The 26,547-nt window shown below is 41.8% G+C and overlaps 1 protein-coding gene across 8 annotated transcripts in view; it reads right to left on the reverse strand.

The window, feature by feature from the left end:
* Positions 1-282: 282 nt before the first annotated feature.
* Positions 283-26,547, reverse strand: part of PCBP3 (poly(rC) binding protein 3) — a 50,022-nt gene continuing 23,757 nt past the window's right edge. For 3 of the 8 annotated variants that reach the window (XM_061612847.1, XM_061612843.1, XM_061612840.1), the window contains 7 exons: positions 23,086-23,127; positions 14,909-14,984; positions 14,082-14,141; positions 9,362-9,414; positions 3,490-3,626; positions 3,333-3,392; positions 283-319 (listed from right to left, as the gene is read on the reverse strand). In XM_061612847.1, the coding sequence (XP_061468831.1) occupies positions 283-319; positions 3,333-3,392; positions 3,490-3,626; positions 9,362-9,414; positions 14,082-14,141; positions 14,909-14,984; positions 23,086-23,127 (465 nt within the window). Of the gene's footprint in view, positions 320-3,332; positions 3,393-3,489; positions 3,627-9,361; positions 9,415-14,081; positions 14,142-14,908; positions 14,988-23,085; positions 23,128-26,547 lie in introns of all 8 variants that reach the window. The other 5 variants (XM_061612846.1, XM_061612841.1, XM_061612839.1 and 2 more) reach the window with 3 other exon arrangements.

A 26,547-nucleotide genomic window follows, 5' to 3' on the forward strand; every position in this document is an offset into this window, starting at 1 on the left:
TTAATTAAAATAATTAGCACTGTACAGCTGAAACACAGATTGGTCTGGAACATAAATAAAAAATTCAGGAACAAAATCAAGGACACAAAATACAACTTATAAAGACACGTATTAATATGTTTATGTACACATAAATATATCTATATACATATATTTGTTACTAAAGAAAAGTGTCCAAGAAGATAAGGGCGAAGCAGTAAGTATACACATTGTAGAAGCTGGGTGGAGTGTCATTGGCTTGATAGGGTCATATGATGCAGAATGAAGGATGATGGGTAGAAATTAAAGTGCGCCCATTCCAGTGACCTCAGCAGTCAGCCTAGAATAAATAATTGACAAATAAATGGGGGGAAAGATGGAGAAGTGCTTAAGGTTTATGACAAAGAAATCAAGTATTTCATGTCCTTATTAGGGCTGTGCACCAGATCTGGCCAAAGCTTAGATCCTAAATGAAAGCAGCTCAATCCGGCCCAATCCGGGCTTCAACTGAATTGGGCTGAGGCAGTCCCAGATCGCGTCAGGTTGGGTCAGCCCACCCAAAGCAATCTGGAACTATAAAAAGGTGGGGCAGTCGGGAGAGAAGAAGAGGCAGAGATGCATCGTTACCAGCAAGTAAGCCCCTTTATCTCGGTGGGACTTCATTTCAAGTAAGCATGTATATGATCTGGCTGAACAGCATCAGATCTTTCCACATTTGCAAACAGAACTCCTTCACTGGAAAGAAATCCACTGAGTTAAGCGGAGCTTACCCTCTAGCACGGTGTTTCTCAAACTGTCATGGCAGACAAGGGCACACAATGTGTGGTTTCCATTGAGCTGCAGCCATGGGGATTAAATGTACTGCTCAAGCAATTGTCCTAGGAACATCTCCCTCTCCTTTCCGTCCCTTGCTGCTCTTTCCAAAGATTAAATGTCAGTAGTGGCTGGCAGGGCAGCGTGGGCAGGACACGTTGCTTACCTGGCCACCGTGGACTGCTGTATGTTGTGCCAATTATATAAAACCGATTCTGGCCCGCTTGCATTGGCTGCCTGTATGTTCCGAGCTCGATTCAAGGTGCTGGTTTTGACCTATAAAGCCTTACACGGCTTGGGACCACAATACCTGATGGAATGCCTCTCCCGATACGAACCCACCCGTACACTACATTCAAGATCAAAGGCCCTCCTACGGATGCCTACTCAGAGGGAAGCTGGGAGGGTGGCAACAAGGGAGAGGGCCTTCTCAGTGGTGGCCCCCAAATTATGGAATGATATGGTTGACGAGGTGTGCCTGGCGCCAACACTGTTATCTTTTCGGTGCCAGGTCAAGACTTTCCTCTTCTCCCAGGCATTTTAGCATGTGTTTTAAATTGTTTTTATATTGTTTTAAATTGTATATTTGTTTTAATGTTTTTGATTGCTGTAAACTGCCCAGAGAGCTTCGGCTATGGGGCGGTATACAAGTGCAATCAATCAATCAATCAATCAATCAATTATTGAGAGGGGGAGGGGTGAGACAACGGGGAGCTTGGTGCAGGGCAGGCACAGAAGCAGAGCCATATGCTGCTCCGGCCACTCCCCTCTGCCTTGCTCTCTGCCTGTTGATAACTGGCAGCAATGCACAATGGTGGGAAGCCAGGAGATCAATGCCAATCTGCCCACACCACACCTCTACAGCTTGTCCCCATCCCCCCCATCTGTATGTTTAATTAGGGCTAGGGCTGGCCCTTGAATCAGTCTGGGGCCTAGATCTGGATTGGTTCCAGATCAGATCAGGGGCAATCTGATGTGCTGGATTGGGCCACAGATCAGATCACAGGACTATGTATCATGTCCTCCATTCACAAAAACTCAAACGTAACAGAGTTTGCTAATGATTCTTTCAAGCTAATTTACATTTATATTGCCTCCAAAACAATGGGTTTTGCCGTAATAATCCCCTTTTCTTCATATAATAGCATCCAATCTAATTTAAACACAACTACAGTTTGTAGTTTATAAAGAGAACAAAGAGAAGGAAATTATAATAAACAAAAGATTGCAGGGTAGAGTTCTCTTTTTCAGAGTTCCAGTCAGCCAGTCAAGCCCTTTTCCAGGATGCTCCATTTCATCCCCCCTGCTCCCCGGTTTTCCAACCTCCCCCCAAAGAGTTAACCACCGTTTCCTGCCCACACAGCATGCTCAGTCCTCATTTAGATTTGGGCTTCCCCAGCGCTTTAGGGTTTATTTTCCATATTGACTTTTTGATACTTCTGCAAGCCGTGAATATCCCCTAAATCTGATGATATCTCCCTCTTGTGTGAGAATTATGCTGTTTGGCTAGATAACTTCTTTTGAAAATGAAAGCTAAGTGTCTGCAACCTGTTAAGGACATAAGAACATAAGAAGAGCCTGCTGGATCAGGCCAGTGGCCCATCTAGTCCAGCATCCTGTTCTCACAGTGGCCAACCAGGTGCCTGGGGGAAGCCTGCAAGCAGGACCCGAGTGCAAGGACACTCTCCCCTCCTGCAGATTCCAGCAACTGGTTTGCAGAAGCATGCTGCCTCTGATGTGGGGGCAGAGCATAGCCGTCATGGCTAGCAGCCACTGATAGCCTTATCCTCCATGATCCTCCCTTGTGGCCCTGGTAGAAATGGACCCTTTATACTAGTCTGTCGGCAGCCCTGCAGTTGGAGAGTGACCAGGCAGTATATAGACCTGACTATGCTAAATCCAGGCACATTGCTTTTCCTGTTCAGCTGTGCCACCCACAAATTTCCTTTCCATGTTTCATCCATGCCATAGTTTGGCCATTATAGCAGAAATATTACAACTCATCCTATTCATTTAAATAGCAGAGAGGATAATTTTTAAAAGCATGATTAAGACAGAATGGCCAAATATTTCCTTTGAGCCTTGGACTTTATCACTCTCCTTATTTGCCCTTATTCAGAAAAGTGATCGATACAATAAAAATATACAGGAAATTTTAAAACAATCAGAACTGGGAAATAATATTGGCAACTTTATTACGCATCTCTGAATGAATTAAGAGAGATCCTAACATATGCAGAGGAATTTGCAAGAAGTGAATAAACATATTTGTATTGAGAATATAGTTACAAATAATAGCAAAAAGAAAAAGAAATCAGTACTAGAATAACAGAATAAGGGGACCAGACTAATGTTCACTGAATTCACAAGAAAACCAGACTGCTGGATGAACGTGCTTCCTGTGTACAAAGTGTCTCATGTAATGTAAATGTAATCTAGTACATGTAGAATGATGTTGGAGATGTTTGTATTGTAGTTCTCTTTGTTTGGTCACTGGTTATGAAAGTGGGGTGGGTGTGACTTTAATAGGGAGCTCTCACCTGGCATGGATGAGGTACTGAGCAAGGCTGATGTTTGCTAGGGTTCCTGTGATGGCAGAGCTTGGAAAAGTTACTTTTTTAAACTACAACTCCCATCAGCCCCAGCCAGCATGGCCACTGGATTGGGCTGATGGGAGTTGTAGTTCAAAAAAGTAACTTTTCCAAGCTCTGTGTGATGGTAATTTGACGTCCTGATGAACCTTCTGTGGCACTGGCGATTTTGATCTGTGCTCCAGACATCTGTCTAATTTCATTAATTTTGGTCCCTTGGCGTCCAATTATGCAGCCTATTAGCTAGAAAAAAGGCATATGGGATTTCTTAAATTGGTCCACAGGTCTTGTCAGATATCTCAGAGCAAATGTTTGTTTTTCATACTCTGGAAATGTAAAACTCTGAAGAGTTCTACTATATTCCTCTCCTGCTAAACTGTGCTCATGGCTAGGTGATCTCATCCAGGTTTTAACTTGTGAAAACCCTTTGCTTTGTGGACCAGTTGTAAACAGTTATAAATAGATCTACCTATCACACATAATGTATTGTCAGGCTGGAAAGGAATGATATGGGCATGGTGAAACAAATGGCTGAGGAGACTTTAGAGGCCTGCAACCTCTCCCGGCCACAACTCCCTGTATTTTGCTATTAACAAAGGTAGTATCTGGACAAGGACCATGAGATGGAGATGGCGTGAACATCCCAGTCTCCACACCCAAGGTACAGCCAGCTCCATGACTCATTCTCCACATACTATAAGATGGTGATGGTGGCAGTGCCTTGGATAAGGACTGGGAGGGCTCTCTGTATCCTCTCTCCTTCCTACCTACAGCCCCCACCCAAGACGGCTGTGTGCTGGAGAGGTGGCATTCATCATAGCTTTCCTACACTGTTCTGTCATTGTCACCAGCCGAAGCCATCCAGCCTTTTCTCTCCTACCACATGTGCTCAGAATGGAGCAAGGGTCGCTGAGCTGAGTACCAGGGAAAGAGAGGGAAACAGAAAGGCCTGCGCGCTCGCATCCCTGCCATAAACCAAGATGGCGGCAGAGGCTTCAGCTCCTTAAGGAAACCTCAGCCACCATTTTTCTTAAGGGCACCGCTGTGTGCGCAACCGCAGAACAAGGTAAGTTAAGCAAGGGAATGGCAGAGTCCTGAAGCTCTTGCCGTGCGTGAATCGCAGAAGGGGAGTGCAGGGGCCTGGGGCAGGCTTTTGCCCAAGGGCTCCAGCGTCTCTGGGGCTGGCCCTGGGCGTGCGCACATGTGTATGTGTGCGTGCACACATGCATGCCAGGGCCCAGGGCAAGCTGGTGCCCAAGGGCCCCTGCATGTCTGGCGCCGGCCCCGCTCTCTCCCTTAGGTGCTTGGCAGAGAGCAGAACTCAACTGGTCACAATAAGCAGGGCTGAGAAGGTAATTGATTTTTTTGTGCTCAGTCACTCGTTAGCTTCTCCTATAAATACTACTAGCGCTTTTGTCCTGATTTCTAACATCCCTTTCACACTGCAGTACCTTTTGCGTTAAGGAACAGCAGCTTTTTCAGCCGATATACTTGCATTTTGTGCAACTGTCTTTCACACGGCTTGTTTTTCTCCCACACCCATTATACACATGTGCACTGTTCCCCACTGTGTAGGAGGTCTACATTCTCATCCCGTCGCCATGCAAGCCCTCTCCCTTTAGGATCTGACTTTTTAAATTATTTTAGTTGTATCGACACAGGGGTGTCTGTGTGAAATGCTGCTGATATCTGCGCCAATGCTGAAATACAAGTACAATTTTGGTCAGGCAAAAGAAACCCTGTGCGACTAAAGAGCAGGAATGCACTGCATGCTGGCATGCCTGTCACATGAGCGGCTGCATCTAGCGAAAAACTCCCACAATTCTCCGGGTTCCCAGCGTTCCTAACGGATTATTTCTGGTATCATTTATCATGGAAATTTGCCCTAAACCTGCACTACATTCCACTAGAATTCCAGAGCTACTTTGTACGTCATGTGAAAGATCAAATATAATGTGCAAATTACCAGGCAAGAAATCGTCAGAATAATGGAATAAGGTGCAGTGTGAAAGCAACCAAAGTAATAGCTTTTGGATGCTCAGTGGACACAAATGGACACACAAAATTTAATCAATGAACCAAGAATAGAAATTCAGATTGGAAGCCACTGAAACACTGACTAGAGGCATGAAATTTTAGTGAAATTCAATAGAAACAGTAGAACATAGGGGGACATTACACAGTAATTCTTAGGCTTATTTCAAATGTCTTAACAAAATGTCTCTTGCTGTACACTGTGATTACTGTGATGTCTGGTTCTCTGTATCTTCATTCTTTTTTTGCAACACTTCTGCTACAGCAGGGTGTGGATCATACGCTACAGTTTTTAATTTTAATTTGCATTTGAATTCATGTGTTTACTGGTGGGTGGGCAGCAGGGCCGGGTCTAAAGGGCAGCCAGGTGGGGCACTGGCCATGGGCTCCTGGGGCTACAGTCCTGCCGCGGATAGCAGGGCAGGAGCTTCAAAGCCTCCTGCCATTCCCCCGCTTCATCTACCTGTCTCTCTGTTTTTTTTGCAGCTGCGTGCACTGCACGCACAGGTTTGCCATCGATCAAGATGGCAGCTGAGGTTTCAGCCCCTTAGGGAAACCTCGGCCACTATCTTGATTGATGGCAAACGTGCACGTGCAGTGCTCACTGCCAAAAAAACAGCATGGAGAAAGGTAAGTAGAATGGGGGAATGGCGGGCGGCTTGGGATCTCCCACCCTGTGATGTGTGGTACCAATCCTGCCATGAATTGCAGAAGGTGAGTGCCAGGGCCCGGGGCAGGCTGGTGCCCAAGGGCCCCGACATGCCTGGGGCCAGCCCTGGTGGGCAGGCTAGTAAGAATTTTGGTAGGCTAATTTGTGTAAATGTATTTGCAAGTCTGTATTCACTCCCTTTTTTGTTTTGTTTTTTAATTTGAACTGCTTTCATCACAGTCCAACTGTCAGGGCTTGTACATGGTAGAGAGGTTTCCAAGTTATTTGAATGAAAAGAAGAGACACCCAGTAACAATTCCTTTAAAAATGCCCCGCTGGTTCGGTAGACAATACAACTGAAAATGAAAATGAAAAGGAGAGCAAAGGAAAGTCCAAGGGGTGGAGTCTCATTCTAGTCCATAATATAAAGTTCTAATATTTAACTCTTCAAGGGTCATGTTACTTTACAGGCTGTTACTCTCTACAGGCTGTTTAGTAATCCTAGAGTGACTGTGATCATGAATAATCCACCTTCAGTCAGGGAAAGTCTTGAGCGATCAGACTTTTGCGGGCTTTTCCAGATGAGGCTTTTGTTGTGCACTCGCCCTGCCTGATTCACTGAAAATTTTAGAGGTCCTATTCTTAAATTGCTCCTGTTCTTAAAACAAGCTATCATTCTTTAAATGGAGGTTGTCATTGTCTGTCATGTCATAAATTAAAAAGAAGACAATTTCCCCCAAAAATCCGGGGGGCGAGTGCCCCATTCTCTCTCCCCTGGCTACAGGGCTGCAGTGTGAGCTTCCACTTGGCTGAGGAGGACATCATGTGGATGCTGAAAAAAGAAACTGAGACACAAGCAGCATAAAATCCAGATTAAACCCTAGTGTGGATGAGCCCTACATGTCCCCATTTAATATTTGATTGAGATATCCCTGGTTATTGTTGATGATAGCGGTCATTCGGTTGTGTCATGGGGCAGATCAGATAAATATTCCCTCTGAGTTGTAAAGATAAAAGAAGGGACTCCTTGGAACTCTTTGAAACAGAGTAGAATAAAAAAAATGAAATAAATGTAAATCATAGGTCTGTGCATCCTGCAGGAATTGGCAACAACTACTGGTATTAGATTTATTCACACACACACACAGAAGAGTATTAATATAATTGTGAAAGACAATGCCTCAGCTCATACATTCATTGAAACTAGAGTTCAATCGGTTTCCCCCCTTTTATTCATTTATTTATCTCATTTGCATAGTGGATTAACAGTACAAGCCTCTCAATTTTAGATACCATCTAGTACAAATCAGTATGAATACCAGATTTGCATGATCTTCCCTGCTGTTTTGACAGGGAAGAAACAATTGCTTGTGAACCTCCCTGTGTCCATTAGATGTTGTCTCTGTGGGGGAGGGTCTTGCATTGATCCTTTACCTACCAATTCACAGCTTGCTGATTTTCCTTGGCATATATTCTGTCCCATATTTGTGTTACATCAGCAAATGCTGGTTTGGGAACATGTCTCCAGTAAGGTAAAATGCGGCTCTAGGAAGGAGTGGGTGTATGTAAACTTTCCTGTGTCCATGTATTTTCCCATGACAATCTCCCAGGTCGTTTCCCTTATAGCTCGGCTCCCAGCTACTCTTGGGGCCTAGTAGGAAAAAAATGTTTCAAATGGCTTTGGGGGAGTACCTTTGCTGGGAAGACAGGTACAGGAAGGTGGGACATGGAATTAATCAGGGAGGTTTCCTCTGCTGGAAATTGTCATTTGATCACTTCTGCCATTCTTAGTCAACAGAACATGAAGCTGCATCAGCTATAGGGAATTATGTTATTTGTTCTTAGATTTGGAAAAAGGAGTGAGCCATTCATTACAAACAACAAGCTGTTCCTTTTCTAAGACAGAGAAAAAAATCTGCAGTGGACATTAGGGAATTGATATGGCCTATCTGCTATACTTGAACGATACAAAATCACAAATTTATTGTGCTAAAAAAATATTCAGACACTTTGATCAGTGTCTTCCCTTCACCACCTCTTCACTGTCTTCTTCAAAAATGCATTGAATTATGGGTTGCTGGTGTGTTTTTTTCCCCTAGCTCTCCAGTGTTTGTAGAGATATGGTCCCCAATGTGGTGCCTGTAGGCACCACAATGCCCTCAAACACCCCATTGGTGTTTGCCAAGGCCTTTTACCCCTCCCAGTTTTTCTTTTTTTAAATTAGATGTTTTAATGTATGGGTTCTTTGGTGGTGGTACCTACTTTTTTGTCTGTGTTTTATTTGATTTTGGATATGTTTTGCCTGCTTGGGGGGGCAGTTTAATAATCGGCACTTTTTTCTGTGAAATGGGTGTTTTGTGGCACTCACGACAGTTTTTTAGATTTTCAAAGTGCCCCCACCCAGGTCCTAGAAGGTTGGGAACCCCTCTTCTAGACCATGCTCATAAAGTGTGGATTTACGTGTGAAATGAAGATACTGCAGCTAGAATGAGCTAGAAGAAAGATCACTTTGCATTTTCATTTCGGTGCTCCTAAATTAGTAACAGTAAATATATAAACACCATGAAAACTTTTCTAAACTGTATCAGATGTAAAGTTTGTGCATGGGGGATTTGAAAAAATGTACCATAGTTGTTCTATCCCATTTCTCAGAAGTTGTCAAAACAGGGAAGGAATTATTTGCTTTTTATCTACTTTATACTTGAAACAGAATTATTGTCTAAACTATTTAAGCTTAAGACCCAGTAGTGTCTGACCCAAATCAATAAAGTATTCTAACCTTTCCTGTTAGAATAGGACACTTAAATCAAACTGAACCAAGAAACATCCTTTCCATTGTCTTCTTCCCTCCCCCCACAAAACAAGTCCCACGATTTTCCAACTCAGCTCAGTACGCAACAAAATGTGCTGCTTATCACTTGGCACAGAGATCAGGATCAGATTGGGCAACAAAAACAATCCCTTTCAACGCATAAGGTATCTTATGAAACTGCTGAGGCAGCACATGCCTGCAAGTTGCAAACCTTTCATGCTGTAGGTCTTGAAAGGAACAAAAATGGTGTTATTCTCTAGAGATGTCATAGGTACTTGATTACTTAAGCAAGGTTGCCAAGACAACCCCCCCCTCCCCAATCCTTTGTTTTACTCCTTTCAGTTTAGTAATTGTGCTTTCACATGTGAGATGTCATGCCTGGAGTTAATGGATGGGCTTTTCTAATGCTGGGTAGCCTAGATGTCATTTGTAGACAAATATATTTAAAAGATGGTATGGAGAGCATTGAGATATGATACTCACATCATTGGGAATGGTGAGTTCATGAGTACTGGCTGGGGGACTGGCATCCAAACCTGAGCATATGCAAGGGAAAATGGTTATAGCTTGAACAGAAAGCATTGCACGTTTCATCAAATGTGAAATTCACCAAATGTGTATTTCACCAAAATAGCAGACCATGTGAATTCCTCAGACTGCACCAGGGCAAGAGGGTTAGGAAGGAACATGTTTTGGTAAAGTAACAAGGAAAACCCTAAAACTGATAACCTAGAACACCGGGAACCAATTGTCACTTCACTTCAGTTATCTCTTTGCCTGTCCAGTTGGTTCTAATAAAAATTATAACAGATTCCATAGGTACTATTTCCTCATCTCAATTTGCTTCCATTTCAGAATCAAAGATATAGCCATTCCTTGACAGCTGGCTCAAAATGTTGCTATTAATAAATGGAGCAAAAATACAGGCACAGCCTTGTGGTGCTTTAAGGTTAGCCTTAGCGGGGAAACATGTCCAGGCCATGATGTAATTTCCGCCACAGAACTGCCATTTTGTGAAGCTACCATCAACACACTACCCAATATTTCTCTCTACCCAATATTTTTTGGTTGCCGAAAATTGAACAAATTGGTATCCACATTACTACTCAAACCTAGTGCAAGAATAGAGTTTTACTATGAAAGTACACCAGAAGTATGTGGCCTGGCCTGAAGGTCAAAAGTATAACCATAGAGGGAAAGATAAAAAGCAAAATTTCCAAGAATATTGACAGCTTCGAGCAAGAAATAGCCTACAATGCTTCGAATCTGATCAAAATTCCACAATATTACAGGCACTAAGTCCACAGTAGAATGAATGCTATGGCTTGATGATGACATTAATCAGATTTAAGTCATAGAAATCAGAACATATGGAAAGAAATTTTTGAACAGGCAACATGACTGTTCAGTGAATCAGGGAGCATCATTGATTGGTGTGGTTTGCATAACACGGTAAGGCAAACTATGCTTACCCATTTCGTGCAAATGTGCTGGCTTGCCTGTTTTCCTCCTCCAGGGTCCTATTAAATCAGCACGGTGCAGCATCTAAGCCAAGATTTATCTTAGCATGTCATTCACACCTGGGATCATCGTTAAGCTATCTCTTCCTTAAACACAATCTATAACCTTTGTGTTTCTCTGAATCTCTTTGTCTTTATGATTGCATATATTTCTTGCAGGAATAGGTCGCAACTCAGAGATTTTAGCACTGAATGCTATGATTAAAAACATACCAATCTGGTCCATTAGTTTATTTGCTGTTGTCTTGAAAGACAGTCAACCAACCCATCCTCATACTATATATAATGCTATATATAGAGAATAATACATGGTCAATATGAAACTTTGGTATTCTTTTTTATAAAAGCCAAAGAACCATGAAAACTTTCATAAAACGACTTATGTCCAAATTTGCCCTTCCAGGTGCCTTCCACCCACAGAACAGGTTTTCCATTTCACACTAGTGCAAGAAAAGTGAAACTAAATCCAAATGTGTTCTTCCATTTGCACAATATCTTGCACAAGTGAAAGTATCAGAAGTGCTAAAAAATATCCCTGAAAAAGCGCTTGGTGAACTCTGCACAATCTCTTGTGCAAGCATTCACAGAACTGCAGCAAGTATTTTCCTTTTAGTCAAGGTTGTTAGGATCCAACCCAGTGACCCTTAGACAGAGAATGAAAACACATTTTGACCAAGTCAGTCATAATGAATCAGTATTTATACAGTGCATTTCAAGTGCATTTAAATAATGCATTTGCCACCCTGGGCTCCTACTGGGAGTAAGTTTGTTGTTATGTTCCTTCAAGTCGATTATGACTTATGGCGACCCTATGAATCAACAACCTCCAATAGCATCTGTCATGGACCACCCTGTTCAGATCTTGTATTTCAGGTCTGTGGCTTCCTTTATGGAACCAATCCATCTCTTGCTTGGCCTTCCTCTTTTTCTACTCCCTTCTGTTTTCCCCAGCATTATTGTCTTTTCTAGTGAATCATGTCTTAACACCCAATTATTTGTCTTATTCATGGTCCATGGTATCCACAAAGGTCTCCTCCAACACCACATTTCAAATGAATTGATTTTTCTCTTATCCGCTTTTTTCACTGTCCAACTTTCACATCCATACGTAGACATCGGGAATAACATAGTCTGAATGATCCTGACTTTAGTGCTCAGTGATACATCTTTGCATTTGAGGACCTTTTCTAATTCTCTCATAGCTGCCCTTCCCAGTCCTAGCCTTCTTCTGATTTCTTGACTATTGTCTCCATTTTGGTTAATGACTGTGCCAAGGTATTGATAATCCTTGACAAGTTCAATGTCCTCACTGTCAACTTTAAAGTTGCATAAATCTTCTGTTGTCATTACTTTACTCTTTGTGACGTTCAGCTATAGTCCTGCTTTTGTGCTTTCCCCTTTAACTTTCATCAGCATTCGTTACAGATCATTACTGGTTTCTGCTAGTAGTATGGTATCGTTTGCATATCTTAAATTATTGATATTTCTCCCTCCAATTTTCACACCTCCTTCATCTTGGTCCAATCCTGCTTTCCATATTATATGTTCTGCATATAGATCAAACAAATAGGGTGATAAAATACACCCCTGTCTCACACTCTTTCCGATTGGGAGCTAGGGAGCTAATTGGTTTCTCCATATTCTGTCCTTACAGTAGCCTCTTGTCCAGAGTATAGGTTGCGCATCAGGACAAACAGATCCTGTGGCACCCTGTTTCTTTTAAAGCATTCCATGAAGCATTTTTCATGATCTCAGCAGTATTATCACCGTATGGCACAGGGAGGGCTTAGACTGAGAAAGTGACTTGTCCACATCCACCTAATGAGTTCATGGCAGAGAAAATAAATACATTAGGAACTTCTTGATTGCAGCACCAATCTGTCCAGTCTTGATTGGCAAAGTGTTATTTGAAGCTTTCAGGCTGACTATGCCTTTAACTAGAAGCTTGCTCCTTGGGGCTTTTACCTCTAATTGCTTCTTATTCACTCCTTAATTAATTAGGTCCTGCTCCCTGCAGGTGTTGGACTATGACCTGGGAGGCCAGGGTTCGAATCCCCACACAGCCATGAAGCTCACTGGGTGACCTTGGGCCAGTCACTGCCTCTCAGCCTCAGACAGAGGGAGGCAATGGTAAAACCCCCTCTGATTATCGCTTACCATGAAAAAACCCTATTCATAGGGTCATCATAAGTCGGAATCGACTTGAAGGCAGTCCATTTCCATTTTTTCCCTGCAGTGTGAGGTGAGAGTCTTTAATTATTTTAAGGAGCCATGAGACTCTTTCTGTTTTTGCTGCAAAAGGCAAACATGTCTAAATTGCTTAACTATTTCTTTCCTCTCATTCTCCCATACCCCCATTTTTAAAATAATGATTTTTTTTTTTAATCTTAATAGGATTTTCTTCTGGGTAAACATTATAGAGGAATCTTGGCCACGAAGATGAACATTGTTAGATAACATAGCCCCCTTTTAATGGAACCATCATTTTACCTCAGCAGTGCTAAAGGGCCCAGGGGAGAACAGTAGCAAATGACAATGATATGATTGCTCTTTTTTCTTGCAGAGTTGCAGAATCAGAAACAAAGGTTGGAATCCAGTGAGCTACCTTAGGTGTGCCCTTATTGTATGGCAGGGTTGGGCAACACTTTTAAAACCAAGGGCTACTGACCTGCAAGGGACAGAGTCCATTCAAGGTTACACAGTCAATTAGAGGTGAATGTTTTTTCCCTTGTGTGTTGATGTTCTGAGGGATGCCTTTCAAAACAGGTTGGCTGTCAGCCAGCCCAATCGGCGCCTTCAAAGCTCTCCCTGCTCTCTGCCACCCCATCCCTGCAATCACCCCCCATCTCTTCTCTTCTCAGGGCAGCCCAAGCTATATTTTCAAATGTTTCCCTCCTGAGATGGGAGGCTGTCCAACATACATGCCTAGCTCTGAGTGTGTTTAGGCAGCGGTGACTGACCAGTGCTCCCTCCTCAGCCCAGCCTTTCCTAAGGCTGAGGGCAGTGGAAGTGTGCGTCCCAAACAGATACAGCACTGTGGGCCAGATGCAAGCAAGCTGCAGGCCAGCACTGTTCCATGAGCCACAGGTTCCACTACTCACTCGTGCTTTATGCCTAGTATAGCTTTTTACCTTTAAATAAGAAACCCATATCATAGCACAACATTCTTTGGGAAACGCCCCAGGGGTTTGAGAGCAGTGTGTCATGTGGCATGAAGGGTTGCTGTTCAATGCACACAAACTCAAAGCCCCCTAAGGCTCACAGAACTAGTCTCATGATCCTGACCAAGGCTTATAAGCCCACTGACAGGGCATTTGGGAGACTTAGAGGTGAATAGGTAGACTATGAAAGCAAGTGAAGCCCAAATCCTGTTCTCTTATACAGAGAAAGTGTTCTCTAAAGAGGAGACATTTCAGTTCTAAAATATCATTTTACCATAGACCTATTTGGGGGGGGGGGATGAGGTGTCCCCTTCTTCAGGGATCATTGTACATCATTACGCTTAAGCTGTTTGCATTGTGTCCTACTAACATATTCTTCCCCACTGAGAGTCAATCAAACTATCTCATAAGCATAACTTCAGCAGGCAATTTGTATGTGGCTGCAACAGGCAGGGTCTAATTCAAGAAATATTTATAAATGCAAAAGGTAGCCTATGTATTTGCCTATAGCCTTTGTTTTACCTGATGACTGGCCCATCAGATTTTGAGCTTCTTCGGAGGAATGTAAGGGCAGCTTTTCTCCTGAAGAGCAAAGAAGAAACAGATTTAATGCTTTTTGCCTTCAAGGAGATAAGCAATGTTACTCAGTCTAGGAAGCTCAAAATATGATGAACAAAAGGGCAGAACGTGTATTTTGTGATACTCCTAATGAAATGAAGATATATTAAATATGCACTGTAATGCATGAATTCTAATATCTGTCACCTCAGTTTTCTGTCAAAATCATCACATTTTGTTCAATGTTTTACTAACATTTGTGAGACATGACTCCTGCTACGTTTCTGTTAGAGACCCTTACAATCTTCACGGTACTTTGAGTAAAGGGCCTATCCACTAGACTAATGGTTCCCCCTCAGTATTTATCATGACCGCATGAGCGTCGCATCCTAAACATTCATTAACAATGTATTTATGTCTTTGCAAACATGAATGAAACATCACAGACAGTGACCAAAAACAAGAGATACAGCTGTGAGGAATCCACATCCTCTCATCTGACTGACACTGCAGATGCATACATAGACCAAGTGTGGTTGGGCTGTATGCCTTGCAACAGACAATATGAACAGGTGACTTGCAAACATATGACCTGTTCATTTCTGAACAGGGTAGAGAGCATAATGTCCATGAATGTATTGAACTCATACCAAAAATGAATAAAAAATTGGATTAGTATTCTAGTGCTTTAACACCTTACCCATCGATAGCTGCAATTTTGGTTAAATATTCTATTTTTAATCATTTGCACAGGTAAGAAGGAAATCTGTAAAGGGAATTTGGGTACGTACCAGGGAAAGCGGGGGTAGTCTGTCCAAGGGAAGTAAAGGGGGTTTGCTGCATAGCCAACTGGTGGAGCTTGGTCAACTGCTGAGGGGTGGGAGGGACATTAGAACTAAGAAGGTTATTGTTATAGAATACAAGTCACACCAAAAACTAAGACCAAATTATAATAAAAAAACCAAAACAGGAAGCTATGTGGAAACATGGCAAACACAGCTTTAACAGAAGGACTTGACCTGGGTAAATACAATAATGCCCAAATTTGTGGCAGTTGTGCTCGATCAGGGTCTGAAATACAGCAGCCTAGTTTGGGTGTTTATATCTTTAGCTAAAATAACTGAATAAAATTCAACAGCTATGGCAATCCTTTCATCATCTGGACAGAAGTGAGAAACATCTGGATCATAAAAGTTCATGCACATGGCACTTTCAGCTCCAACTTGGCCGCCGCATTGTAGGAGCTAACTCAACTGGAACTGAAACTAGGAATTGGTGTCCAAGCAACAAGGCAAGAAATGTTCTAAGGGCCAGAGAAACAGTGTGAGAGATTCAAAATTATGTAGGCCAGGTGAAAAGTCCAGTGTGTGCTGTTGCCAAAATAGGTATGTTGCCAAAATAGGTATTAGAGACTTCTAATGACTCCGTAACAAACATCCCATAAATACATTTTGAATACATTTTGTGCTGCATCTTGTTGTTATTCAAGTAATAAAATAATGGCAAAGCAAGTCTATTTTCAAAATTTTGCTGTGCATCCTTGGGGAGTAATATAAATCCTCATAGGTAGACAGTGTGGTGCCCTCCTGATGTTATTGGACTCCAGCTCCCATGAGTCCCAGCCAGCATGGCCAACAGTCAGGGATGATGGAAATTGTAGTTCAACAACATCTGAAGGGTACCATGTTGGCTACCCCTGGTTTAAATTGTACATAAACAAGAAACCAGCTATTGGAATATTCCATCAACCCAATTAGGCCAGCCCTTGAAGTATAAAGTATGAGAAGCTCATAATTTGAATTTTGGGCAAAAATGATTGAAAAATTATTGGTCCTGCAGCATATCTGAGGGAAGAGATGCAGGGGAGTCTGGCATTGGTTTGGCAATACTCAGGGTGAAGCGTTGCAGACAGAACACCTGGGAGGCTGATGAAGACAGACAGGAAGGTAAAGGGGAGTTTGAAAAATAGAGATTTTAATTTGTTATCAGAGTTGGCAAGCAAAACACCAGAACCAAATGGCATGCAAATTATGTCCATTTTTAAAGAAGCTTACAGATAGAAGTCAGAATCGAAAGCAACTAAAATCATTTTCCAAATGAAGTACATTGCAAATATCACCATTCAAGTCTGGCATACACCCCTATGCGTGTAACAATCTGTCTCTTGAAATATATCTTTAAGAAATGCATCTTTCAGAGCAAAATAAAAATTCTATCTTCCTAAGGTCACATGCAGCATGATTCCCACACAATTATACTGAAAGCAGATAATGAAACATTTTCCTGTATCATCCTTGTTCAGTTTGCCTGGTTTCTGCTCATGTTTCAACAGTTTGATTTCTTGTCAATTTACACTATCTTTCTTCATTCAGGCTTGTCCTGCAATATATAGCAGACAGCACATGCTGATTCTTGTAACAAGAGCAGCAGAGCATGTGAAAAGCTCTGTGTGAATATATGCCAAAGGAAGTTAACAGAGATGTTGTGTTTCCTAAAACAATATTGTTTGCTACCACCAAAACATCAGAAATTTAGTTTGGGCTCATTTTTAAGCTACATAGATAGTTTCCTTTGAAAGTCCCCCTCCTAGGACAGATATATCATTTCCAGATCAGTGCAGTTTCTTTTTCCTGCTCAACCAATTGGTGGCATATTCACCAATATATTCTTACAATTTCTGCATGAAATGGCTTTTTATTCAGTGCAATAGAAATAATATTAAAAGAAAATAGATCCACCCTTTCCATTAGTAAATACAAAATACTTTTTAATGGAATGGGATTCATCCAGAATTAAATATGCACTGTGGGGCTGGCGTAAACTGAACTTCCCTGCATATGTCTCTTTACAGCAGCCCTCAAGAACCTTCGAAAATGCTCCACCGAGTGTTGAGGGAGCCTCCTGAATGAAGTGGGCTATGCTATGGGGGACTGAGAGGGAACAGGGAAACTATGGTCTGTGGACTACCAGTAGTCCGTGAGCTTTATTCGGGTGGTCTGTGACATGTCGGCATTAAAGATTCATATTGATTGTTAATCCAATTTCCATTGCTTCTTTTCTATTTTATATTGTATTTTATTGTACTAGTTTGAATTCCATGAAATACAGATTGCAATACCATAAAATATAATATAAGCAATAAAAGAAGCAATAGAAATATAATGAAAAATCACACAGCATCTCTCATAGTACATTACAATTGATGCAACAGGCAGAAAAATCATTAAGCGGCTCATCAAGACTGTCAGCAATTTTCAAGTGGTTCATGGGGGTTAAAGTTTGGGAACCATAGAGCAAATCTTCATGAGGGGAAAAGGATAAGTTGAGCATTGTCAATGGAAGATTATGAATAAATGTACACAGTGCACATAAAACAGGAAAAAGTAATTATTTATATAACCATTTGGGAAACGTATGTTCTAACATCAATTTATAAGATCACCCATAATGCATTAATATTTATTTAGCTTATCTACACCATAGATAAATTAATAAAAACAGGTCATGTATCTAACCACTCTACCAAGAATGAATTGAAACTGCACGGTGCTATATAATCAACAGAGGTCACAAAAATCCACAGGGAGAGAATCTTTATTGACGGCTGGCCTAGCCTATAAAGTTAAGCAGGATGACATAGCAGGAAAAAAGCTTCTGATTTTACTCAGTAGTTAGCTGAAATTAATCATAGTTCCGGTGCGGCATAAAACCTTTTCTGTTTTCTGGTCAAATACAAACATGTAAATATAGGAACAAATACAGTGAAATTGTATGTGGCTGCTATATTCAGAAAATGATTGCCACAGAAGCAGTCTGGAGAAAGATAAGATCTATGATCAGTCCTCCTGAAATGAATGGGAGTTAGGTGTGCCTAAATTTTTCTGGATTGCAAGCCTATGGCAACCTAAATACAAACAAAACATTATTTCATACTAAGGGGCTTTGAGCATTTTTATTATTATTATTGCGCATTAAATGCACAAGTTGTCACTCATTTGTTGTGTAGGACAGAGGTGTTTTTCTTAAAAGCAATATTTGTCTTGCAGGGATATCTCATTTTTTTCAGCATTCAAATGGCAAAGTTTTGTTTCTAGAAAAATGTGATTCTTTCCAAAGCTTTGTGCAATATTTTTTTTAAAATGTAGTTATAAAAATGACACAAGCATCTACTGTATAATGCCTTTGGCATAGCTTGTCATGAGAAACACATCATCTTCTCCATCCCCTTGCCATTTTCTGACTTTCAGAAGTTATGGGCTGCTTTCCTGTACAAATTTATTACAGGATCACTCAGTAAGTTTTTTTAAAAAAATGGCAGAATTTTTCTCTTCTTCACATAATGCCAGGACATTTCAACAACTTGATTTAATGAAGCAAACACTGCAACAAAGGCTTTGCTGTTAATTTAACTGGGATATTTTGTGTTATAGCAGAAAGAGGACTAGGGCATTTGAAGAGTCATTCCTGAGGACAAGAGAGTGGTTTGGGGTGAAAGCAGCCATCAGTCCCAGCCTTGTTGCATGACTACTCCCCCCATGGCTATTATGTGGGATAGAATAAGCTGCTGAGTAAAGCTGTGGGTTCATTCTTACATTCCTTAAATGTGACGGAATAGAACGTTTTCAGTTATTTATGTTTGGTCATAACAATTTTTTTAAAAAAGTAAAATCACAAACTATCTTGCCACCTCAGGCTGCACTGCAGGTGAACTCACTCCTGCTTGCTGCAATGTTGGTTCAAATCAGGACAAAATCAGGACAAGAAGATTGCTTTCCATGTAGAAGACCTGCAGTTAGGTTCTGAGTCCAGTTTCAGTTTTCATCTTTTCCTAAATCTTGTGACGGTTACACAGATCCTCTGTTCTATAAATATGGAAGCATCCCCCCCCTGCCATATTAGTTCCATCCTGGACATTTAAAAGATAAGAACATAAGAACATAAGAAGAACCTGCTGGATCAGGCCAGTGGCCCATCTAGTCCAGCATCCTGTTCTCACAGTGGCCAACCAAGTGCCTGGGGGAAGCCCGCAAGCAGGACCCGAGTGCAAGAACACTCTCCCCTCCTGAGGCTTCCGGCAACTGGTTTTCAGAAACATACTGCCTCTGACTTGGGTGGCAGAGCACAGCCATCACGGCTAGTAGCCATTGATAGCCCTGTCCTCCATGAATTTGTCTAATCTTTTAAAGCCATCCAAGCTGGTGGCCATCACTGCATCTTGTGGGAGCAAATTCCATAGTTTAACTATGTGCTGAGTAAAGAAGTAAGAACATAAGAAGAGCCTGCTGGATCTGGCCAGTGGCCCATCTAGTCCAGTATCCTGTTCTCACAGTGGCCAACCAGGTGCCTGGGGGAAGCCCGCAAGCAGGTCCCGAGTGCAAGAACACTCTCCCCTTCTGAGGCTTCCGGCAACTGGTTTTCAGAAGCAGATACACATAGCACACGAAAACCAAGGCACATAGCATCACAGTTGAGAAGTCCCCACATGTGTATCTGAGCCCCTAGACTGTAGGGAGGCAATCTAGAAATCTTGGCAACCTCAGAATTCTCACAATTCCGCAACTAGAAAATCTAGGGCCCAGATTCTAGGCCAAAAACTCCAGAATCCTCAGAGCTTTCTGACATCCTTAATCAGCACACTTAAGTCTCAACCTTATATGGAAGATGTACCAGCTGAGAGGGCACAGGATTGTGCCCCACTACACTGGCAGAATACCAGATATTGCACAATCATGACAGATACATCTTGGCAGCTTGGGGAGGATGCAGTAGGGCAAGTATTAAGCCCAGGAAAGAGTACAGAAGAGGGAAAATTATACCTAGGAAGCAGAGGCCAGGGCTGGAGGGGTGAAGGGAGCCAGAGGAGGAACAGAGGGGTATCTCTTTTATTTACATATGTTGTCCCCCATAGCTGAAAGTTAGAACCTCCTCTTCACCTTTTGTCACTTTCATGTTACTTACCTTACCTCCTTCAAGTCCATCTTCAAAGTCCTGTTCTTCAATGAGACCTTTCTTGAAGAGTTATAGCCTTACTTTGCTTGCATCTTCACTGCCACCTGAATACTACCTCATCTTCACTTGTCATCCCCTCCTTTCTCCCCATTGTCTTGTCTACTGTATATTGTAGGCCTTCTGAACTAGATATCCACAACCAATAAACAGACCCAATTATATCCAAATAGTATAGGTATTGGGCTAACATAAATGTTCAACCATGTACAAATATAAAATAATACCAACAACTATAGATTACGGGTAAAATGTCAATTTCAGCAAAGTCTTTGTAGTTTTTCCAGATTATTGATAACTTCTAATGCCTTGGGGGACTGTTTGTGAAGAGCATAAATGACAAAGAACAGTAGTTGTGCATTAGAAGTAATTCTTCCAATTTGCTCTATCTTCTTTTAAAATAAATTTGTATCCTAAAAAATTTCATAGTTTGTATAGTAGTTGTTGGTGTGGTGAGCAGAACCACGGAGCTGCCCTTCCCCACACTTGCATTGCTACAGCTTACCTGGACATGGCAGGTCAGCACCTCATTGGTTCTGCCAGTGCATCCATGTGGCCCTGACTTTGTTGCCATCCTGCCCCACCCCACCCCCATCCAGGTAAACTTTAGAGACGCTAGTGTTGGGAGGTAGGCTCCACAATGCCGCCCATCACACCAGTCTCTAGTAAGTATGTTAGAAAGCAGAGATTTATGTAGACCTTGCTGGAAGCAAATTTCATATTAGTACAATACAGATACAATTTTGGATATAATTAGGTCTATTCATTCACCATGCAGATTGTTGTTATGAGACCTTCATATTGTGTATTTTTATGTTCTGAACAAGGAACATATTTTGTACAGCCCCATAATACAGTTGCTACCAAATAAATATTAAATACTGGTAGTAAAAGTATGTAAAGGAGCAAATATGTCTTCCTTGAGAATCTTTTTAAAGGTGTGTATGTTTCAGTTAGGGTGGTCAGATGCAAACGATGGCAGGGCTCCTGCACCTTTAATAGTTGAACAGAAGAGGGAATTTCAGCAGGTATTGCTTGCAGAATCCCTTCGTCTTTTGCACCTAACTACCCTAGTTACTCCTAATCTGAAAGAGTTAACCTTTCATCATCATTTAAAAACGGTTTTTGATCTCTGATCTTTCATGTACCATTTCTGATTAGATATGTACTTTGTGAGGTGAGGTGACCATTACTGTTCACAATATTTATGAAAGAAGCAAGCCACTGATTTACATAGGGCATTCTGATGTATTCCTTATTACCTTCCATCCCTTTCCAAATAATTCCTGTCACTTAGTTTGCCTTGTAGATGTCACTGTGCCAGGTGTACCCCAGCTGGGTACAAGAAATGAAAAAGTTTGAAATCTTTTCCTTGTAGTTGTGTCAATCCTTCTCCTCATGCTGCTAAAACATGTTCACATCAATACAAATCTTCAAAGCAGTAGATATAAACTTGAGTAGTGATAAACTTGAGTTTGGGTTGGCCCTAGGGCTCAGCAAAAATGGCGTCCCAAAACTCCCCATGCTATTTCTGGGCAGCAAAATTGGTTGTGGTAGGCATTTCACTAAACATTTTGGGTGGGAGACGGCAGGGCGAGGAGAAGTTAAATTCTTCAATAGTTTGGAATGGGGAGAAAAAGAAAATTCTTAGATTCCCCCACTGAAAACTCACTTCTGAGAATTTATTGCTTATTCAGTGTTGATTGAAACTCTCCTAGCTGATGAAGGAGCTAAGAGTGGAGGACTGGAAGACACCAAGCCCATGGCTTTCTTCAACAATATTAAAATATATTGGGTTGGGTTCACAGTTCACCCAAAATTCCCCACCCAATACGTGGGTGGAGAAGTTGGAACAGTCTTTCCACCAATGATTCACTCCCTTGTGGAATTCCCCAGTAATTTGGGGGGAGCCCCCAAAAAGGAAAATTCTCAGAGTATTTCTCAAAATACTGTTTTTTAAAAAAAGATATTTTGGCTCAGACCTAGTTGTGCCACTTCAGATAACACGTCAAGGCTCACTTAACTCAATGCCCTCCATGCAAAAAGATTCCTATACATGTCACGGAGAAGGCAAAACTAAGATGCTGCTACCTGTCATGGTTTAAGCAAGATTTTTTTAAAAAAATGCAAACCGAGCTTCCTCCTCCATCCTGGAATGGGGCAATCCAGACACACTTTTGTTATCTCAATCTTTGACTGTATCAAAGGAGATAGGTTGTACTCAGGAGAGCATTTCCAAATAACATTATAAGATAATGCCTAGGCATTGCATATTCATTGCATTTCATTTCAGAGATGATGCTGCATTTACAAAACAAACAAACCTTTTGCTAAACATGCTAAGTAAATATGTTCACTTTCCTCCATGGTTAGTATGCCAGAACAGTAATAACAATGACCAACTTCAAATATTCTTTCCCCTAGAGGTTTGGGAGGAAGGGTTTCAGCATCACCAGGCATTCAGGCTTATTTTCCATCATGATTGAGGATATCATATCTACAACGACAGATGAACTTGTAGATTCATCTCAGCAAGTGAAGTCTGAGAGAAGCACATAATGTGTAAAAATCGTGGGCATATTTCTCTATATCATCAAATAAGGAAATGTATAAATTAGAATGGTGCATCTGTTTATCTATCTGTTTATTTATGAGGAAGGAGAAGCAAAGGTACAGGCTCTTAAAATGGCCAATATCTGTGGCACAAAATGCATATAATATACATAAAGCAACGTAGCAAAGGGATAGCACAAAAAAAATTCCAATTATATGACAACAGGCCAAGTCCTCAGTAGATATATAGTTGAGTGCTAATAGGTTAAAGGTGATTATCAATACTACATACAGCCATTGACTTCGAGAAAAAAGATATAAATATTTATGACTAATATTAATTAGTTGTATTTGCCCGTAACATGCAAGTGACATAAGAAAGCAGACAGATAATGAAGGTAAAACTCACATCTGGGTGTGGAATAGCATATTGTCCCTGAATTGTATAGGCCTGCAAAAGGATAACAAAAACAAGGTGTAAGAATTTATCAGTAATGCCTTGTGACCACTTACATCACAGTTAGAAGGAATAAATTGGCTTTATAGCATTTTTTCAGACAGGTTTAGACATTCATATCAAGAACATTGTCATATATCAAATGTATGCACCTAATGAAACATGTAATAAAAATGAGAGACAAATTTACCACTGTAACAGCTCCCCAAAACAAACATGATGTTTGGTGTGACTATTCACATTTCACAGGTGCAGTGTATTTTTATCCCTATTCTTAGAGTCCTAGCCTATCCAATATTACCTCCCAAAACACCAATGATAAGACTGCAGAAATGTGAAGGAAGGAGTGGGTTGTGTCCATTAGCCCTGCCCCTGTCCTCCAGACTTCGTCTTTTGCACAGAAGTCTACAGGTGATCCATATCCTCAGTTTTCCCAAGTTACAGGGGCGTCACCAGAGGGGTGCGGCAGGTGCAGGCTGCACCGGGTGACACCACCAGACGGGGGTGACACCCAGAGCTGCCCCCCCGGCACCGCCTAGGCACTAACGAGAGCCTTTGTGTGGCGCACCGGCTGCCTTCCTCAGCTGTTAGGAGGTGGAAGCAGCGGCAGACAACGAGGCGGCGGTGCGCTCCCAGGCCCTGTCGTTTGGCCGCGCTCCTAGAGCGTGCGCGCTCCGCCGCCACTCCACCACACACGTGATCGCTCTGAGTCAGAGAGAAGGCGCTGCGGGCCGCACCAGGTGACACCAACCCTAGTGACGCCACTGCCAAGTTAACATGTAGGGAGCCTATACACATTTGGGAATACACGCAGAGGCTTCTGTGCAAATGACACTTTGAATGCAAGAAGCATTGGAGCAGAACCAATGGCTGTGACCTCAATCTCCTCGCCCACACAAACATTCATTTCTACCCAAAATGAACATTTGGGATCTACTAAGATCACTTTAGACAGCTGGTATAGCATAGTGGGGAGGAGAGCCTGGCTGTGAGTTCAAATCCCCTCTCGTGTCTCCTGGGTGTCAAGGCCAGCTAAAGATTGCCCCCACAGTGAGTGGCTCAGGGGTTACATGCCCTGCCACCTGTGCAGCCGTGGGCAAGCTGCATAGTCCCAAGGAGCCCAGTTGCCCCCTAGCTGGCAGTTGTGGACAAGGAAGGGGCTGGCTTGTGCAGCTGTGGCAAGCTGAGCAGGCCCTAGCCAGCTGGGGAGGACTAAGAGGGAGGCAATGGTAAACCCCCTCTGAATACCGCTTACCATGAAATCCCTACTCATAGTGTCGCCATAAATCAGGACTGACTTGAAGGCAGTCCATTTCCATTTTTCAAGATCGCTTTAGAACAGATAGATAAGAACACAAGTTCTGAAGAGACAGTGGGTCAGACATAGTAGTGACCTGTATCTAGCCTAGGCTAGCATACCCTCTGACCTATTAAGAAGAACAAGTCCATGAGCCTTATACCACGGCCTTTCAGTTGCACAATGATAATCCCCTTGTTTGGCAGGCTCAAAGTGGTAGCAATATTAGGGTTACTTCATCCCTTGCAGGCTACCATACATATATTTGACTCAATAGTTTGCAAATATGTAGGTCTGTTGCAGTCCTTATAAAGTAAGATTAACAAGGGTCTTAAAACACAGGTCTTAAAATCCAAGTAATTGAAAATGGCACATTTCTTGCCATTTTCAAGAAAATGGCACGTTTCTTGTGCATTTTCTGTTACACACTGTATTTTGGTGCATAAATGGGATTTTTGAAGTTGTTGACTACAATCTCATTTTGATATTAAAGCTCTACGTTATGCCATATAAAACACTTAATTCTTACTAGTAGTGCCCTCAGAAGCTGTTATTTAAAATCTCAGATGTTTAGTTTCTGAAGCTTACTCAAACATTACAGTTGTTATGAGACACCAAAATCAAAATCACACCACATCAAAGCAAAGAACTCGGCCTGAAATGTACATCAGTTTATCGTAGCTTGAACAACATATCACAGTCTAGTATCACACACTTCAGTCTTCTAAGGAGGTTGTAATGCTATGCAGGTCTCCTTAGCTTTTGCACTGATAATCCAAAAGCCCAATCTCACATCCTGGGAAAGGACAACTCATCTTCTATGCATTTGGTTGCATATATGCAATATTAGCACATTTTCTACATGCATGTATTTTATGTAATTTTATTCTTCTATGTGAAAAGAGAAAAATGAAAGCCAAGAATCCCGTGTCCTTAAGCTAGAGACAATCAATATGCATGGCTTTAATTCTTATGAGTGGGCCAGGAACTTCATTCTCTTTATTTGAGGGTTGTATCCAGAGAAATCATCCCATCAGCACAAGGATTTCTTCCTGTGCAACAGGATTTCCTTTCTCTGTGTACCCCTCTTCAGATCTGCTTCAATGTGCTGGGGGAACCTGAAGAACAGGTATGGGGCACAGGGAGAGGAGAGGGGGAGGAAGTCCCACTGCACAGGCAAAAGCCCTTGCACTAATGGGCCAACTTCGTTGGCTGCAGCCCTGAGAGCCTGCCTTGTTCTATATTACGGATTTGTAAATTAAAGTTTTGCAGGTGCTCTGAAATAAACCTTTTTCTTGAAAAGAATGGAAATGAAAAAGACAATAAATAAATATTGTTTATTTATTTACAAACAATAAAGATGCCTTTCTACCAAAAGGAGTTTATTGTTGAGGAAGACATTTCTCATGTTAAAGTGATTTTAAGACAATTCAATATAAATGGGGTTACAAAAATGGACAACCACTTGCAAAGGGAGAGTACGAACAGCAAAGAAAAATAGATATAAAACCCTTTGAAAAGTAGAACTGGATTTCAAAGTAGAACGAATGAGACAGAGGAAATCCTCAAATTAGAGTCTGAGATGGAGGCAGATAAGCTGGTCTGCAACATGTCAGAGCAACACGGTTCCCCACTGCTGCTGCTGCACCCACTAACCGTCCATGCCAATAAGTACAGGGTAAGGTAGGAGGTGGGTGGGTGTGAATAGTGAGGGAGGTATATTAATTTTCTGAGTCCTTTCAGTTGGCTCAAAAAATTATCTAATTTCTTCCTGATTTGGGGAAAGCAAATCAGATCATTTCTGGGTCAGTGCTTGGGGAGCCCCAGGGGGAAGTTTGCCCACCTCGAAATTTGTCCCTGTCAGGTTTTGTAGTCATCATGGAATTGAATCCAAAACACTCTGCAGCCATAATCATTATGGGTGTATTCTGGTTGACTAAGCTGCAATGACCAGAGAGTCCATCACATACTGGACCCATATGAAGCAATAAGGTTTACAAGACCCCCACCCTGAAATGGGAAATCTGGCTGCCTGAATCCTAGAATCTGCAGAATCTTGGGTATCACTGAATACCACTTTCTGAAAAACATTTTAATCAGTAAAAATATGACAATAT

This window comes from Rhineura floridana, chromosome 2 (genome assembly GCF_030035675.1).
Source record: "Rhineura floridana isolate rRhiFlo1 chromosome 2, rRhiFlo1.hap2, whole genome shotgun sequence".
Classification (NCBI taxonomy): domain Eukaryota; kingdom Metazoa; phylum Chordata; class Lepidosauria; order Squamata; family Rhineuridae; genus Rhineura; species Rhineura floridana.